An 18,818-nucleotide genomic window follows, 5' to 3' on the forward strand; every position below is an offset into this window, starting at 1 on the left:
AAACAGGAATCCCCCCCGGGAGTAGGCCCCCTCACAGGCTGCGCCCCAGGGCATGTGGGCCATCCTAGGGCCAGGAATAGAGTCCTCAGGCCTCCCTGGGAGAGGAGTCCTCCACCAGCCCATAGCAAGGGGCTGGCGCTGGTTCTAGAGGAAACTAGATGCTTGTAAACTATTAGAGCTAAAGGGCAGTGCCACGGACTGTCCAAAATTAATGATTGTTTCATTTATTTTATTTATTTTATTTTATTTTATTTTTTAAAGGATGGAGGAAGAGGGACTGGTTGAAATTATGGGACCAAAATGGCTAAAGCCTCCAAGTCTGTCCTTGGCTCTAGTGCGCCCACCCTCACTAGAAGGTGGAAACAGGCTGAAGTTTGAAACAGCCTTTTTTTTTTTTTTTTTTTTTAAGATTTTTATTCATTCATTTCACAGACAGAGATCACAAGTAGGCAGAGAGGCAGGCTCCCCGCTGAGCAGAGAGCCGGATGCGGGGCTCGATCTCAGGACTCTGGGATCATGATCTGAGCTGAAGGCAGAGGATTTAACCCATTGACCCACCCAGGTGCCCTGATCATTTCATTTTTAAAATAAACATTTAAGTAAAAACAAATTGACTAGAAGAAAAATAAGTCAACAGCATAGGGAGTAGCAGACATAACAGAAATCATATTATCTTCACAAAACAGCAGAAGAAATGTGCTTCCAGGGTCTGTGGAAAGAATGTGGTCTTTTGGATCAGAGACCCATGGACTGACCAGACTCCTGTGTGTCCCCCACCCCCCCGCCCACCAATAGCCCGGGTCACTTCGGAACTTTAGACAGCTTCTTCACCCTGATAGTCCATTTCCCCATCTGTAAAATGGGGACAGTGGTAGCTAGTTCAGGATTCAGTTCAACTATGTGGGGGAAATGCCATGGTGGTGATTCTCCTTCTCTTTTCTGGTTGTCCTGAAGGCAGTGGGGAGCCATTGAAGGCTTTCTTTCTTTTCTTTTTTTTTTTTTGGTTAAGATTTATTTATTTATTTGACAGACAGATCACAAGTAGGCAGAGAGGCAGGCAGAGAGAGAGAGAGGAGGAAGCAGGCTTCCTGCTAAACAGAGAGCCCGATGCAGGACTCGATCCCAGGACCCTGGGATCATGACCTGAGTCAAAGGCAGAGGCTTTAACCCACTGAGCCATCCAGGTGCCTCCCCCATTGAAGGCGTTTGAGTAAAAGAGTGACTTCCCTTCCTAGGTAGAAGGGGAAAATTCAGAGATAATCCCAAAGTTTCCAGAAAGAGGCATGTGAGACGGGAGGAAGTTAGTGCAGGGCGGGGATGGGGGAGATCCCAGGTTTGTCTTTACCCAAGGAGTCTGACATGAAGGCAGACTCCGAATTGACGAGGTAGGACTGAACCCAGAGGAGGTGTTAGGACTTGATACGTGTACTTGGGAACCTCCCACCTAAAGATGGCCTTAGGGAGAGGCTGACTGGGCTCTGGGGGACAATGCGGTCATAGAGTGCCCATGAAAAATACTTGTTTTAAGGGAGCAAATGAAAGGGACCTGAGAGGGACGCCTGCGTGGCTCAGTTGGTTGGGCAGCTGCCTTTGTCTCAGGTCATGGTCCCAGAGTCCCGGGATCCAGTCCCGCATCGGGCTCCCGGCTCCACGGGGAGTCTGCTTCTCCTTCTGACCCTCTCCTTGCTCATGCTCTCTCTCACTGTCTCTCTGTCTCTCAAATAAATAAATAAATCTTTTTAAAAAGGGGAGGGGGGCTGAAAGAGAGGTAGGGGAGGGGAGACAGTTGGGTAGAAGAATAACCAGGTCAGAGAGAACAAAGTTGGAGGAAGTTAGGTTTCCTTAAAAACATTCTTTCACCCTCTCCCACCTTAGTCAAAAGACTCTGAGTACAAAACACCGTCATTTAAAACTAACCAGAAAGATTAGTATGTCATTTTGTATAATTAGCACTTACTGAATCATTCAAGAAGTAGTGTCTTTGGTGAAAGTGATTACCATGAGCTTAATTGTTTAATAAGCTGTTTTAAACCATCTGTGTGCAGGTGCCGTAAGTACTTCTTTTTTTTTTTTTTTTTTTGAGGAAACAGATCAACCAGAACGTTCCTACCCCTGCCAGACACACTCTTTTTGTTGTTCACTACAGCAGTGCACTCGTTCGCGGACATCAAATCCGAAGATGAACTGAACCAGCTTTTCCCTGAGGCCATTTTCCCCATTTGTCCAGAGGGTGGGGACACCTTGGAGGGATCCATGGAACAGCTAAAGAAGGGCCTTGAAAGCGGGACAGTGTTGATCCAGTTTGAGGTAAGAGACCTCGAGGGCCACGTCCTCGGCCTGCGGGGAAGCCACAGCGGCCTCAGTGGGCTGCTCAGTGGCTGCCGCGTGACCCCAGGCACCAGGGAGCCCGTGCTCATCGTGGGAACACGGTGGGGGTTCGGAGCGTAGGGCAGTGGGCCTGGAGAGCTGGGGATGGGACCACAGTCTGTGCTGAACTCTGCCTCACCCTCTCCCCTAGTTATGCTCGGTCGTCATGGAGAAACATGTCACATCAAGGAGGAGGGACTCTGAGCGTATTTAGCTGCCAACACAAAAGCTCAAATCGCTCAGCAGTAGAAGGTGCTGGAAAGGCAGTGTGGGTGAGCCCAGAGGGTGGCGGAGGAGCCAGTGCCTGACCCCACCAGGCACCGTCTGTAGTTTGGAGCGGGTCACGTCATCCTGTGAGGGCAGAGCGGCTGGCCTGCCCAGGTCCCCTGGAACCGTGTGACCAGGAGTAGAATCCAGAGTCAGACCCTGTCTTCCTTCCCCAGGAGGGGCCTCTGACCACAGGATTGAGACTGTGACAGAGGCACAGGCAGGGCCCTCGCAGAAGGAAGCAGGAACAAAGGAGGTTTGGTTTCTAAGTCCATTGTATTGATCACGAACAGTGAATGGAGTGAGTATTTATCCTCCAAATGTTTTCAAGGTAGAAAAAGTGTAGTTCATACAATAAAAGATAACAGAAGAGCTCAAAGAAGCCTAATGTAAACTAGAATTTTAGAATACGTCGTAATTAACGACAGCATATGCAGTCCAGATTCCTTAAGTCCGGAAGGAGTCCGGATTCGATTCAGAAGCACAAGTCGGCTATGCCATTTTTCACTGGAAAGCTACAGAAAGAGAAAAGTCATAGAAGCAAAACTAAGAAGTTTGTCAAATACACGTGGTCACATATTGATTCAGAAAAGTATGAATGGTGCGAATATTAAATAGGAAACACTATAAAGCAAAGAATCTTAAGTGAAAGAAAGGTTTATAATGGCATCAGGAATAGAATGGAAATAATAATATTAGAGCATCTGAACAACAGCGTATCTGAACAACAGTAGGAAGTATAAAAACCCACAAGTAAAAGGTGAAGGGAATTAACCCCACCCCCAAAAAACAAAAAATAACCTCATAACTTGCGGAAATGAAATCGGGGTAAGACGGGCGGACTCATATGGTTACTTGGTAGGACTGATAGACGTATACTGGATATCTACGAAGAGAAATAGCCCTTTTTTCCGATGTCCTGCAGGAGGCTGTGTTGACTTAAGTTTGAAGGAAGAAAACGAAAGGGTTGCGTTCTCTGGCCTTGCAGTGCAAAAAGTTCAGAATTAAAATATACATTTTAAACACTGTAAAGCTCAACACTTTTAAACACTCTGCTGAGCAATTGAAACAAGGAGAGGGTAAGAGCGAGCTCCGTAATACGACTAAGTGTTTGGCATTGGAGGGGTTGGGAAAGGCAGGAAGGCACTATGGAGACACCAGTTCAGTAGTGTGGATTGGGTATTTACTGTGTGCGGAGGTCAGGAACATAAGGAGGGAAAGAGAGGATATCTGGCCCCAACCAGCTAACCATCTAATATTGGTATATTTGGGGGATGTATCATGAGACCCAGAAAGAGCTGAAGACCAAAGTGGGGGGGTGCCTGGGTGGTTCCATCAGTTAAGTGTCTGCCTTCAGCTCAGGTCGTAGTCCCAGGGTCCTGGGATCATGCCAAGCTTTGGGCGCTCTGCTCAGTGGGGAGCCTGCTTCCCCCTCCCCTCTGCCCGCTGCTCTGCCTGCTTGTGTGCTCTCTCTCTCTCTCTCTTTCTCTCTCTCTCTGGCTGTGTCAAATAAAGAAATAATCTTTAAAAGAATAAATAAGAAAAGACCAAGGTAGGGCAAGACTTCCTTTCCTGGTAGTGGTATGTTCCACAGGAAATGGATGTGGGGGCTTCCAGGAGGTCGTCTGGGGTGAGATGTATTAACAAGATGGATGGGATTAAGTGCAGAGGGAAGGTCGTTCCAGGAAGGTCACAGTCCGAATGCAGACTAAGCCCCTATGGTGTTAGGTAGCATGGAGAAACACGCCTACCTGGGTTGAGCAATGCCCCAAGAAGTCCTGGGAGAGCCTCCAGGTGTTGGGAGTCCTTCCATCGCACACTGCGTGTCCTTGATCACATTGTCCACAAGGAGGCACTGTGGGCTCTCGGAGAGGGAACGAGCTTGGCTGTGGTCTTACACAGTGCTCCCGAAAACCCCCCTCTGCTCAGCGGGCTCCACTTCCATTTCCCATGTGGGAATCCCACATAAGATTTTCCTTGAACACTGTCCACTGAACTTCACCACGAAACTTAAAAATACTTGAGGGAGGAGCGCCCACTATCCCCTGTGGTTCTGAGCAGCATCTCTCAGAGGGCAGCCACCTGTATATGGGATAGGAGCCTGTGAAACGGGGCGCAGCCCACAGCTGCTGGGTCAGCCACCCTGGGCCCACCTCACAGGATGGGCGGGAGGTTCTGATCCAGGGGAACGGAGAACACAAACGCTAGCGTTACATTTCAGTATGCGCACGTTTCGTTTAGTCTGTACATTTGCTAGAGATGGAGTAGGAAAACCCTCTTCTTAACTATGATCGTTTGCAGAAGAGACAACAGCGGAGCCGCTCTGTGCTAGAGCAAGTGGGGCACCTGGAGCCCTGCCTCTCCAGTGTCCCCGCATAGGTCCCAAGGAGCCCAAGAGTGTGGAACGTAATGTAACGACCCCTGCTACAGAATGGGAAGGATGTCCCCGTCACCCCTGCTGCTAGAGGGGACCCGTGCTCAGGGAAGCCGGGTCAGGCAGGAGACTCGCGCAAAGGGAAACCCCGAATTTAGCTCGTAGTCTGAGTCCAGTGCCTCATGGGCACTGCCTCACAGAACTGTTGTCCTCGCTGTATGGAGGACGATCAGAGTCCCAGAGAGCTTGTTGCATCGTAAATGGTTCCGCCCGATTGAAACCAGACAGGCTAACTCGGAAGCTTGCTCTCTTAACAAGTGTACAACTTCTGAAAACAACCAAGTGCTGTTTACATGTGGGAGTTGTTAGAATAGTACAGCATCAGAACTAGAAAAGATCTGAGAAGCAATCTCACCACACAGAGCCAGGCTTTAAGTCCTGACTCTGTCCCTCGCTTCCTGTGCGACCCCAGGCAGCCTGTCCCTTTCACCTCTCTGTACCCTCCACTTCCCCGTCTGTAAATTGGGTATCTCATGGGTCAATTGTAAGGGTTAGATGAGATAAATACTCAGTGTGTTGTTTAGCATATGATAAGAATACCATAAAGAGTAACAACTATAATTATTTATTTTTTAAAAAAGCAGGCTGTCTCCATACAAGAAGTGGTCATGTCTGCTGGGTTTGGAACCCTGAGCTGTCCAACTCCAGAATCTTGGCTATTCTGGTTTTCCACCTGCCCCGTGGTGCCATTGGCAGATGGCAGAGTGTCTGATGAGGGCTGTGCTCTGGACAGGAGCAGAAAGAGGGAGCTGGCCCTTCACAGGTACCCATGCCACCCACTCTCCCAACGCCAAGAGGCCCTCCTTGGGGTGGCTGGGCCGTAGATGGAACCCTCCTGTGATGGCTAGCTGGTTTTCAGCAAAGCCTGTTTTGAAGCACTTTTTTCACCAGGGGAATTCCCTGTCCCTCCCGTGGCTTTCGGTAAACAATTACTAATGTGTTCCAGAAAGCGTTTGGTCCCAGCTGTAATAAGATCACGCTTAATAATTATGAGCATTTCGGTAGCACTTTTGGAATCTGCCAAGTATGTTTCACATATGTTGTCTCTGTTGATTCTCGCAACTTGAGGAGGGCGCCTTTTTAGGTGGAGAGAATGAGGCTGGGGGTTGGGGACTTGCCTCGTGTTAAGTCGCTGGTCGGATCGAGGTCGGATCCGAATCTGTGTGGAAGTCTAGTCAGTGTCCGAACTCACCGTTGCCAGGTGCCCCCCAGCTCCTCACCAGCCTCCAGCCTGAGCCCCTCCCTCCCGGAGCTGCCCCGCAGGAGCTACTCCGAGTGAGCGGACGGGCGTCAAACTGCCTGAGTACCCTGCCTGGTTCAGCCGAGGTTGGGTGTCTCTCTGTCTCACGTCAAGGAGAAGATTTGGGGTTTGCATGGCTCCAAGTCTTACCATCTCCAGGATGCTCTTTTGTTAAGGAACTCATTAAGTCTGCCCCAGGTTCATTCCTTCCTAAAGAAAACCCGTGGCTCACTTCATGCCTTCCCTGAGTTGACCTTTTCTATTGAAGCAAGGGAGGGGGTATCCTTTGAGAACCAGCTTTCCCAGTAAAGGACCTTTGTGCCTGTCTCCATCCGTGTGACCAGGTGGCTTGCAACCTGCCTCCTTGTCCAGTGAAGATGTCTGCAGAGACTTTCGGAGCGGGGTGGATAGGAAATGCACTTTCCTCCTCCCTTTCTGCCCAGATATGAGCAGAGGCTATAGGACTCCCCCAGAGACCACGTCCTGCTCAGAAACCCCCGCCCATCCCACTTCAATGTCTTCCTCCTTTACAAAACCAGAAGCCTTCCTTTTTCTCTCTTCTGACCCATTTTCCCTAAAGTCCCTCCTATATCACCCTTGTAGGAAACATCCATCCGTGTCAAAACAAGTGACTCACTGGCTCCCATGATTACTATGAAGGCTGATCTGGAAGGACTGAGATAGCTGAAGACTTAATGAGAGGCTTAAATTGACACACGTAGAAATTAGTGAAGGCGATTATACCTTCAAGCTTAGAATTCATACTTAAAAAAAAAAAAAAAAAAGAAAGCATTTAAGAATCTTCCCTGATTTTTTTTTTCTTCAAGGAGAACATTCTGTAATGTGTAGGATCCCAGGAGCAAGTGTGAGGGCTTGACATTTCAAGTTCTGGAAGCCCATTTTAAAGGCGAGGCCACCTCGGCTCACTGTCTTGTATTTACCCGTGAAATGGACTCCTAGCCATGGGATCTGCTTCAAGTAGCACTTTTGAAGGTCCCCAAATTACTAGCAATAGTGTTTATTTCAGCAAACCTTCATGGGAATGTAGGGGGAAACTCCAGAGGGCCTCCAGACAGGATCCCTGGCCCTCTGGTGGGTCAGGTATAAGGGAAAGGGGGAGTCCCCAGTGTAGACAAATGGCCCCTGAGTAGTGAATTATGTCCACCAAGTACTACAAGGCAAAATAGCCTCTTAAGGTCTTCCTGAAAAAGGAGTTACCCTCCACTTAGGTATGGGGCTTTGTGACACCTCTTGTTTTGCCTTACTCACTGGTGTCCAAAGCTGAACACCCCGCTACACCTTTTGATTAAGCGCGTACTATGGGTCCGGTAGAGTGCTGGCCTGGGGCTGATGGTGAGAGCCAAGCAGACAAGATGCCCGGCTTCATGAAGATCATTGTTGGGTGCTTGACACAGGAAGTAGGTCGTTTGAAGAACCATTGTCCTGCAGTAGATCCCGGTCATTGCCAAGGGTGTGAAAGGGAGTCTTTCTGCTGTTTGATCTCTCCTCGTTCATTGCCCCTTCAGTGACCCCTCCTTTTATTTGTTTGGTTTTTTGGGGTTTTTTTGATTGTTTTTTCCCTTTCCCTCCCTACCAATCCTGGCCTCCCTGGGCTTTCAGCCTTTGAGAATTCTCCCTTTCCCTGGTCATAGAGTTGACAGGAAGTTCAATTCCCCTGTGTGGGGCCTTGCCAGCATCCACTGGTCAGAGCCCCTGAGGTGTCAGAAGCTTTCGTCTGAGAGTGATCACCAGAGTTCACACCTTCACTTGGGCCAGAGGTCTGATGAGATCACAGTCCTCTCCTGAAGCCCTCTCTCTAATATTAGAGGGAATTTTCGGAGAAATGTTTAGTCTGGAAAACCACATCGTCTTACCCATCCCAGTGGTCCTACATGAGAGAGGTCTAGCTTCCACTCTTCAGCTTTCTGTCTTTGGAAGCCAGAGCCGGTGATATTGGCGTTAATTTAAATAGGATTGTTCTGGATGCCTGGGTGGCTCAGTCAGTTAAGCGACTGTCTTCAGCTCAGGTCATGACCCTGGAGTCCCAGGATCAAGTCCTGTGTTGGTCTCCCTGCTGAGTGGGGAGTCTGCTTTTCCCTCTGACCTTAACCCTTCTTGTATACACTCTCTCTCTCAAATAAATAAAATCTTTTTTTTTAATTTTTTATCTTTTTTTTTTTAAGATTTTATTTATTTATTTGAGAGGGAGAGAATGAGAGGAGACAGGTCAGTGGGAGAAGCAGACTCCCTGCTGAGCAGGGAGCCAGATGTAGGACTCGATCCCGGGATTCCAGGATCATGAGCTGAGCCGAAGGCCAGTCGTTTAACCAACTGAGCCACCCAGACACCCTAAATAAAATCTTAAAAAAAAAAAAAAAAAAAAAAAAAGAGCCCAACCCAAGCCCCCCCCCCCCCAAATAAATAAATAAATGTGGCTGTTCTGTTGCAAACCATTCTCAGCTGGTCTTTTTATAATTTACCCTTAGCTTCACAGCTTCTTAGAACTGCACTCCAATAAGAGGCAAACAAAGCACTTTGAGATTTAAAAATTAACAGCTTTTAACAAAACTGTTAAATGAAACTTCTAACCCACTGCCCCTGGGACTCCCTCGCCAGGCTCCTGGTTGCTCTCATTTTAGGGCAGAGTTGAAGGGATCCGTAACTAACAGCTCCTTCCTGGGCTCACACACCCTTAGCCTGAGACTAACCCCAGCCAAGTGTCCTTTTGCAATGAGGAGTTCTTGAAAGAGCTTCCTCTGGATTCTGGCTGATGGTCTTTAATTCCTTTCTCTCCATCCCTGACCCTTCTGGAAAGACATACCTGGGTTTCCAAGCCCTCACTCTCCACCTTGAATCACCCTTCTCAGAAGAGTGTTTTCATAGCCTGCTGAGCAGCTCCCGGGGTCTGGAGAAAAAGTCAGTAAATTAAAGGACGTTGAAAACCAACTCTTAACACCTTCAAAAGCTAAGTGGATGACTAGGACTTGAAGCATTTCAGCAGAAATAGGGCTCAGTGTTCACCTTGGCAAGGCAGACACGAATATGAGCTTGTTGTCCTACTCTCTGAAGGCCCCCAAAATCATCTTCCTGTTCACCCAGCTTTTTGTAGAATTTTGAAAATTTTTTAGGGTTTATTTGTTTATTTATTTGACAGAGAGAGAGCGATCACAAGTAGGCAGAGAGGCAGGCAGAGAGTGAAGAAGGGAAGCAGGCTCCTTGCTGAGCAGAGAGCCCAACGCAGGGCTCGATCCCAGGACCCTGAGATCATGACCTGAGCCGAAGGCAGAGGCTTTAACCTACTGAGCCACCCAGGCACCCCGAATTTTGAAATTTTGTATATAGATTTATTCTAGGTTCTTTTTTTTCCCTCATTCAGTCACTGGAATTTAAGAAATAATTTGGCTGGGGCTCCTGGGTAGCTCAGTCAGTTGGGCATCTGGCTCTTGGTTTTGGCTCAGGTCATGATTCTCAGGGTGGTAAGATGGAGCCCTGTGTTGGGCTCCGTGCTCAGCGGGGAGCCTGCTTGGGAGTCTCCCTGATCGCTCACGTGCTCTTTCTCTCTCAAATACATAAATCTTTAAAAAAAAAAAAAAGGAAAAGAATTTGGCTGGAGGGGAGGGGGGCAGGGGATGGGGTAAATGAGTGATGGACGTTAAAGTGGGACACTTCGGACGAGCTGTGGGTGTTGTATGTAAGTGATGAATTCTCCACCTGCAACCAATATTGTACTGTATGTTAGCTAACTAAAAGTTAAGTAAAGGCGTTTAAAAAAAAAAAGAAAGAATTTGCATTGTAATAATTCAAGTAATTCAGAAATAGGCAAAGTAGAATTGTCTCCTGACTCCCATCTTCTTTAGCTTCTTTCTCTTTGTTACACATTTACAAATAACAACTTGGTGCCTGTCCTTCCAAACGTGTTCTGGTGCTCATGCAAATGTATTTTTTGGTCTTTTTTAAAAATTACTTTTATTAACATATAATGTATTATTTGCCCCAGGGGTACAGGTCCGTGAATCGCCAGGTTTACACACTTCACAGCACTCACCATATCACATACCTCCCCCATAACCCAACCACACTCTCCATACCCCTCACCCCCCAGCAACCCTCAGTTTGTTTAGTGAGATTAAGAGTCTCTTATGGCTTGCCTCCCTCCCGATCCCATCTTGTTTCATTTTTTCCTTCCCTACGCCCTAAACTCCCCATCCTGCCTCTTAAATTCCTCATATCAGAGAGATCATATGATAATTATCTTTCTCTGACTTATTTCACTTAGCATGATACTCTCTAGTTCCATCCACGTCATTGCAAATAGCAAGATTTGGGGGGTTTTGATGGCTGCATAGTATTCCATTGTGTATATATACCACATCTTCTTGATCCATTCATCTGTTGATGGACATTTAGGTTCCTTCCATAGTTTGGTTATTGTGGACATTGCTGCTATAAACATTTGGGTGCACATGCCCCTTCGGATCACTACATTTGTATCTTTAGGGTAAATACCCAGTAGTGGCAAATGTGCTATTATATATCAAAGGGATCACACTTTATTCTGTAACCTGCATTCTTTGCTTAGAAAGAGATGAATGAGCTCCTGCTTCCAGGTCGCAGCCATGGAGGTGGCAAATTCAAGCCCTGTTTATCCCGTGGTGTTCTTTGATGTCAGCATTGGCGGCCAGGAAGTTGGCCGCATGAAGATCAAGCTGTTTGCGGATGTTGTGCCTAAGACGGCCGAGAATTTTAGGCAGTTCTGCAATGGAGAATTCAGAAAAGATGGGGTTCCAATAGGCTATAAAGGGAGCACCTTCCACAGGGTCATAAAGGATTTCATGATTCAGGGTGGGGATTTTGTTAATGGAGATGGTACTGGAGTTGCCAGTATTTACCGGGGGCCATTTGCAGATGAAAATTTTAAATTCAGACACTCAGCTCCAGGCCTGCTTTCCATGGCAAACAGTGGTCCCAGTACAAATGGCTGCCAGTTCTTCATCACCTGCTCTAAATGTGATTGGCTGGATGGGAAACAGGTAGTGTTTGGCAAAATCATTGATGGACTTCTAGTGATGCGAAAGATCGAGAATGTTCCCACAGGCCCCAACAATAAGCCCAAGCTGCCTGTGGTGATCTCACAGATGTAGTCCAGAGCAAGACTGATCAGACCACCACCTCTCTGCCATTGTGGGCCTTCCTTGCTCTGGGTGACACTCTTGAGTAAGATAATCCGGATTGGCCCCTGTGTTTGCTTCCCTGCCTGCTGCGGCCCTTTTTGATCAAGAGATTTTGGAAGTGTCACAGATTCAGAACCCAAGATTTTCTGTTTAAGTTTTCAATTATAAATAAAGTTTTGTTTTGTTTTGGTAAAAAAAAAAAAGAGAGAGAGAGAGATGAATGAATATCCTTCCAAATCTGTGCTTTAGTCTTCTTCTTCTCTTCATTGCACATAATTCTGTGGTATGACTGTACCATAATTTAAGGCAACACTTCTCCCTACTGGGAAATTTTCAGGCTATTTCCCGTATTCATAAAAAAAATACTTTGCCGAGGGGAACTTTCTTTGGTATGAATCTTTATGCATTCCTGTCAGATAAAGCCCAGGGTGTGCACATTTTAAAATGTTTAAACACTGTTATTTTATTTTTTATTTTAGAACCTTAATAATTTATCAACAGATTGTTATGGCTGAGATATATTTATATATTTACTGTAATTTTTTGTTAAATTATGTTATGTTGTAATTAAAGCCTTTTGCTAGATCTGTGCTTTTCTGCTAGACCATGTCAAGTTGATTACATTTATGACTTTATTTGGAGAAAAAAAAAATCTTGGAATTTGAACCTCCGGCTTAGCTTTACTGATTATATTCACTTAATTGGATTTTACCTCCATGCAGTTAGTCAGTTAGAACCAAAAGGTCATTTGGGGAAATACGACTCAGATAGTCTCCTTACAGTATCAAAGCAAACCTCCCAATAAATCATGAATTTATTTCTAGAATGGTCTCGGTCCATGAAAGGTGGCAGATGTTTAAGAAGTTGTTCTGTGGCTGCTTGATAGTTATGAACTGAAATTGTGAAGTTCAGTAGCTGAGCTGGGGGAGAGATTGTAAATTCTGAACATCTGGTAAACGTATAAGACATGACACAATTATTGTTGCCAAAAATCTCAGTGCTAATTCTCTCCTGGTGATTTCTGTGCAGCTTGTTTATTTAATGAAAAAAGAACTAATAAGAGAAACAGACTCACAGAGGTCAGTTTACAAGAAATACAATTTGCAAAAAATACAATTTGCAAAAATTCTGGCAGAAAATACTGCTCAGCCTTCTTATTAAAATTGCAAACACATTGATGATGTTGGCCACAATTTGATGGAATAACAGTTTGTTCTCATACACCCTGGTAGGACAACTTAGTTATATGTATCAGAGTCCCTAAAAATACGTTTTGATGCAATAATTCTCCTGGAAATTTGTAAGAGTAAAAACACTGAAAATAACCTAATCAAAAGATAGAGGAAAAGTTACATTATGTGAAACTATAAATTATTCCAGTAAAAATCATTTTGTGTAGAGAATATTAGAAGATTTAATGGCACAGGGAACTAGGCTCTAGTAAGCTGGAAAAAACAGGCTTCAAAATTATGATAGTATTTCCCAGAATACTTCTTATGAGATGTGAGATCCTCCATGGCCTCCAAATGATCTTGAGAAACGCTTAGCTAATCATAGAACATAAGATGGCTTGTACTTTCCAAATTCCCTTGACTTGAAACTTTCTAAGGAATTCCTATTAGCGTCTTTCAGAACAGTTGGGTAGGGTGCCCAGATGAGCATCTGCCTTCAGCTCAGGTCATGATCCCAGGGTCCTGGGATGGAGCCCCACTTTGAGCCCCACATCGGGCTCCCTGCTCAGGTGGGGAGCCTGCTTCTCCCTCTGCCTCTCCTTGCCCTGCTGTGCTCTCCTGCTCTCTATCAAACAAATAAAAGTCTTAAGAAATGAAAACCCTTCCATAGAACATAATATAGGAAGTGCCAATATGGAGGTGAGTCTCATTTTTTATTTTTAAAAATGTAGTATGTCTCGGTCTTCTGTGTATACATGTGTACTTAGGTTTATTTGTATGCATGTATGCATAGGAAACTAGAGAAAACCTAAGAAAAGGGTCATCGTGGGGGTTATGAAATTACTGGTAATTTCTTTTTTCTTTATCCTAGTCTGAATTTCCCAGATTTTCTAGGAGAAGAAAGAACACTTTCAATATTTAAAAAAAAAAAAAAAAAAGTTGTATTGTTTTTAAACTTTCATAAAGTTAATTTAGCAAAAGCACTGGTGAGGGATGTTTGGGTGGTCAGTTGGTTGAGCGCCCAACTCTGGGTTTCAGCTCAGGTCATGATCTCAGGTTCATGAGGGCAGGGGATCGGCTTCTCCCTCTTCCTTTGCCCCTCCCCCACTCATGTGTGCGTACACACTCTCAAATAAATCAATAAAATCTTTAAAAAAAAAAAAAAAAGGAAAGAAAGAGGGGAAGAAAAAACTCAAGGTCTGGAGAAAACTGGGAACAAATGTGTCTGCGGCCCTGGTTGTGTATCCTTCTCCCCAGACTCAGCAAGTTATATACGTGAAATACATACCACTTCTTACATGACAGTCGTACCTCCAAGTGTGGTTTCAGAGAAAAAGAAAGCTCAAGCATTGAGAAGGATCTGATCGTGATTGTGAGCGAGATCTATAGTCTCTGCTTCTCGCTTGTGAAATAAGGGCCCTCTTAGTCCCTCCCACAGACCTTTTGTCAGAATCATACCAGGGACCACGTAAATGTGTCCAGTAGGTGCTTATAGATGGGCAAAGATGGTTTTAATTGCATTTTTTCCTAGTTGTTTCATGCACACGGAAACTTAGACGAAGCTTTCACTCTTTTTACTGTGGAAACAAGACTTCTGAAATGATGAATGAGATGCTCTTGTACTTTAGTTGAGAACCGGGCTCTCTCCGTTGAACTGGAAGGAAATGTTTCTAGACTAATGTAAATGGTCTCCATTGTAACTTGGAGTCAGGATCCTTTCCTTTCTCTACTTGCTTCTAGCGTTTGTCAAGTAACTGTCATAAGGATGAGGTTTTACTTACCATATTCCATTATCTGCTGATTCAGAACCCTGCCTGTGACTTCCTTTCTCCCAAAGATCCTCATGTTAAGAAAAAAGAAAAAAAGTGAATGTAGTCCGTTTCTCATAGGAGTCTAAAATTTCTTATTAGGAAGAGTTTTCTTTTAAAATACAGCACCTGGGGGCACCTGGGTGTCTCAGTTGGTTTTGCATCTGACTCATGGTTTTGGCTCAGGTCATGATGTCAGGGTCGTAAGATTAAGCCCTACTTCAGGCTCTGCACTAGGTGGGGAGTCTGTTTGAGATACTCGCTCTTTCTCTCTCTCTCTCTCTCCCTCTGCCCCTCCCTGCTTGCTCGCTCTTTCAAAAAATAAATGATATAGCCCCTAAGTGCCGGGCATGGTTGACTATTGTTAAAGTATGTTTCCACACTCCCTCCCTAGCTGTTTTTTGCAATGCTGGTTTTTTGTTTTTTGTTTTCCCCTCGCTTCTGTATTCCTTATATAGCAACTCTACAGAAAGAAGCCCGGTCTGGCCATCACCTTTGCAAAGCTGCCTCAAAATTTGGATAAAAACCGATACAAAGATGTGCTGCCTTGTGAGTATCGGGGGTGAACGCCTCCCTCCCCTGCCCGCCCTCCCCCAACTCGCTGAGATAATGTTTCTCTTTTTAAAACAGATTGTCTGGTATTCTGGAACGATTTTCAGTGTGTCTGTAAACACCACCGTCTTTATTGCCGCCATGTCAGACTGGGAACAGTTGGGGAATAGTGTTTATGCTAATGAGGCGAGAGCTGCAGATGGGCTGGGGGACTGAACTCTGGTTTCCTTGGCATGATCCAAATAACGTTCCGGATAATCGGTAAATTTTTTTTTTTCTCCCTGCAGACGACACCACCCGGGTCTTATTGCAGGGAAATGAAGATTATATTAATGCGAGTTATGTGAACGTAAGTCAAGAGTGTGGATACTAAGAGCACATTGATCACTGTCCCAAGCATGATCGTGGCATGCATGGTGCTTTGCGGTGGACAGAGTGCTTCCCCGTTCGCCCCCTCATTCAGCACCTCAGCAGCCCCTGAGGGAAGGCACAATAGTCTCACTTTACAGAGGACAAAACTAAGGTTCAGAGAGATTAAATAATTTGAAAAGTCACAAAGCTAACAGAAGGTGAGACCAAAACTCGGACTCCGTGTCTCTGACTCCCATCGTCCACATGCCTTCTGTCCTCAACTGCTGACATTTTTGTGGGTTTTTTTTTTTTTTTGGTTGTTTTGATTTTTTTTTTTTCTTGCCAGTGGTATGCTTGTAACCTTCTGTGTTCCCCCCCACCACCACATGTTATTACCGTACATCCCACCTAAAAATAAGGGGAAGAAAACCACTTGTGCATAAAAGATAACAGATTTCACATGTTGTGGGAAAAACATGCACTTCACTCTGCAGACGCATCTTGGACAGCTTACTTGGACTCTCTGAACCTCATTGTCACCATTTAAACCAGGGGTTAGCATGCTTTTTCTGTAGAGGGCCAGGTGAAAAACGTTTCGATCTTTGTAGGCTGAGGCAAAATGGAGGATATTACTTAGGTACTTACACAACCATTTAAAATGCCACCATGTAGGGACGCCTGGGTGGCTCAGTTGGTTAAGTGGCTACCTTCGGCTCAGGTCATGATCCCAGGGTTCTGGGATTGAGTCCCACTTCAGGCTCCTTGCTCAGCAGGGAGCCTGATTCTCCCTCTGCCTCAGCCTGCCACTCTGTCTGCCTGTGCTCTCTCTCTCTCTCTCTGGCAAATAAATAAATAAAATATTTTAAAAATATATAAATAAAATAAAATGCAACCATGTAGAAATAGTTTTAAAACACTCTTAGCTTGCAGGTTACCTGCGTGGGTCAGTCCATTCAGCATCTGTTTCTCAATTACAGTTTAGGTCCTGAGCTTCAGGGTCATGCCACTGAGCCCCGACTCGGGCTCCGCACCCGCGTGCGTCTGCTTGAGATTCTCTGGCCCTCTCCCTCTACTTCCTCCCCCTGCTCATGCTCTCTAAATAAACAAAATCTTAAAAAAAAAAAAAAAAATCATGGGGTGCCTGGGTGGCTCAGTCAGTCAAGCATCTGCCTTTAGATCAGGTCAGGATCCCAGGGTCCTAGGATCAAGCCCTGCCTTGGGCTCCCTACTCAATGGGGAGTCTGCTTCTCCCTCTGCTCCTGCTGCTCCCCCTACTTGTGCTCTCTCATGCATGTTCTCTCTCTCTCAAATAAATAAATAAAATCTTAAAAAACAAAACAAAACACTGTTAGCTTGCAAAGTGGCTGTCAGATTTGGCCCTCTGGCCACAGTTTGCCAACCCCTGATCTAAATGAACAGATGAATTTCTCAGATTTTCAAGTTAATAGTAAAATATCAAGAACTGCCTAATAAAAATGGGTCCTATCAGTGATTCCATTTATTCTAAAACATCTGTGGAACTCATTGCACCTCACTTCACCCTTTCTTATGTCTTAAGAGCAGAGCATCAGAATTGGTGGGGTCAGCCAGGTCACGCCATCCGGTCTCCTTGACCGTGAGGATATGAGGGAACTCAGACCGGGGTTGGAGAAGCCATTAACCCAAGCATCAACCAAACCATGAATTAGGCGCCTCTCTTTGCCTTCCCATCTAAGAATGAGTGAATCCCAGTGTCACTTCAGAGCTCATCAGGTTCTGAATGTTGTTCATAGAAATGACTCCGTTCAGAGGGAAGAAGTGTGAGCAGGGCAGGGTGGGGGAGGGACACTGAGGACAGCTGAAAACATTTTGGCATTTAACGTTCATGAACTCAAGTGGTAACTGTGTGAAGTGATGGATGTGTTCATGAACTTGAGTGTGGTGATCATTCCTCAACATATGCATGTATCACACCATCCTGTTGTACACCTTAAATACATGCAATTTTTATTTGTTGATACATCGTAAGGCTGGGTGGGGGAAAGGATTGGTCAGCTCAATGACATGACGTTGGCAGCCCTGCAGAAAGCAAAGCATAGCATTTGTGGGGGGATAAGCCATGTGGTCTGTGCATCAGAGAAAAGTCTGTGGATCTTGATAGAAAGCCCTGCGTGGGGAAAGATTTGGGCACGAGGACTGGTATGTGTTGCTGAAGATACAGATGGCCAGCATTGATTATATTTAGGATCTGGCAGTAAAAGTCATTGAGACTCTTCTGCCATCTTGTAGGTACGTTTCTGATTATTGCCTACCGCGTGTCATACGGCTTTACCCTACGTAGTTAATGCTAGTGGCATTGTCCAGTGTGTTTCAAGGATTTTTTTAAAGTAGGTTTTTCTTTGATTTTCCTTGTTGGCTATAAATTGGCGGGATATTCTGGTGTGATGTCAGGCACCAACTAGAAGAGTTTAAGATCCAGTTCCGCGTCCACCTTGTCACGGCGACAGGTACTAACGCCTGAACCGTCTCTTGCCAGATGGAAATTCCTGCTGCTAACCTCGTGAACAAGTACATTGCTGCTCAGGGTCCCCTGCCACACACCTGTGCACAATTTTGGCAAGTCGTCTGGGATCAGAAGTTATCACTCATTGTCATGTTGACAACTCTCACCGAGCGAGGGCGGGTAAGTGGCTTGATTTCCAATTCACACGCAGGCATGTCACGCCGTGCTCTGTGGAACATGAACCTCAGACCTGGAAAGGATCTTTAACGCCCCCTGGTCCAACCCCTGTGTGACCCATAGGTCTCCTTTTGAGAGCTACTGATAGACACCTCGACTGACGGGCGGCTCAGCACTCCTGCCCACTCCCTGGCCCTCCCAGAGCTCACAAGAATCAGACAGCCCCTCCTGCCCCTGTCTCCGATCCATCATAACCAGCAGAAGGCCATTCCCCCCGAACCCCTGTGTTGACTGTAGCCTCAGCCACGCAGGACAAGCGCCGGTCCTGAGCAGAGCAGTGGGTGTGCCACAGTGACCATAATAAGTAGTGAAATTACAGCCTCTGTCTGCCTTGCTTGTGATGCAGCAAAACCCGATGCAAAAAAGGGAAGAAGGTCTTGATTAGGAGAGTGACAGGCAGCACACTGGGCTTAGTGGGGTGCATTTTCCGGAGGAGCATTTCACTGGTTATAGAACAGAAGTCACTGGGCAAGGGATACCTGGGTTGCGTATTCTCTAACCTGTGCTATGGCAAGATACCTTCATTAGGAAACATTTATGCAGATATAAATTAACTTTGAGCCACCTGCTTTGAATGATTCGTGTGCTGCTCCCTCCCAGGCCTCCCTCCCTGGTCCGTCACTCAGAATACCAAATTGATCCACGCCGAAAATCAGAATGTGCAGATTAGAACGAATAGTATGTTTGAGAAGAGTCTACACTCTTGCCTGAAACAGCAAAATGAGAATTCCTAACTA

General features: G+C 45.8%; 2 protein-coding genes across 5 annotated transcripts in view; both read left to right on the forward strand.

The window, feature by feature from the left end:
• Nucleotides 1–18,818, forward strand: part of PTPN3 (protein tyrosine phosphatase non-receptor type 3) — a 111,213-nt gene that overhangs the window by 81,257 nt on the left and 11,138 nt on the right. For all 4 annotated transcript variants that reach the window (XM_059143169.1, XM_059143168.1, XM_059143171.1 and 1 more), the window contains 4 exons: nt 2,147–2,307; nt 14,918–15,008; nt 15,299–15,360; nt 17,878–18,024. In XM_059143169.1, coding sequence (XP_058999152.1) covers nt 2,147–2,307; nt 14,918–15,008; nt 15,299–15,360; nt 17,878–18,024 — 461 coding nt within the window. The remainder of the gene's footprint in view (nt 1–2,146; nt 2,308–14,917; nt 15,009–15,298; nt 15,361–17,877; nt 18,025–18,818) is intronic.
• On the forward strand, nt 10,887–11,682 carry LOC131813053 (peptidyl-prolyl cis-trans isomerase H-like). Its single transcript, XM_059143173.1, has one exon. The coding sequence runs from the start codon at nt 10,898–10,900 to the stop codon at nt 11,447–11,449; it is 552 nt and encodes a 183-aa protein (XP_058999156.1). The 5' UTR covers nt 10,887–10,897; the 3' UTR covers nt 11,450–11,682.

Source organism: Mustela lutreola, chromosome 12 (assembly GCF_030435805.1).
Source record: "Mustela lutreola isolate mMusLut2 chromosome 12, mMusLut2.pri, whole genome shotgun sequence".
Taxonomy (NCBI): domain Eukaryota; kingdom Metazoa; phylum Chordata; class Mammalia; order Carnivora; family Mustelidae; genus Mustela; species Mustela lutreola.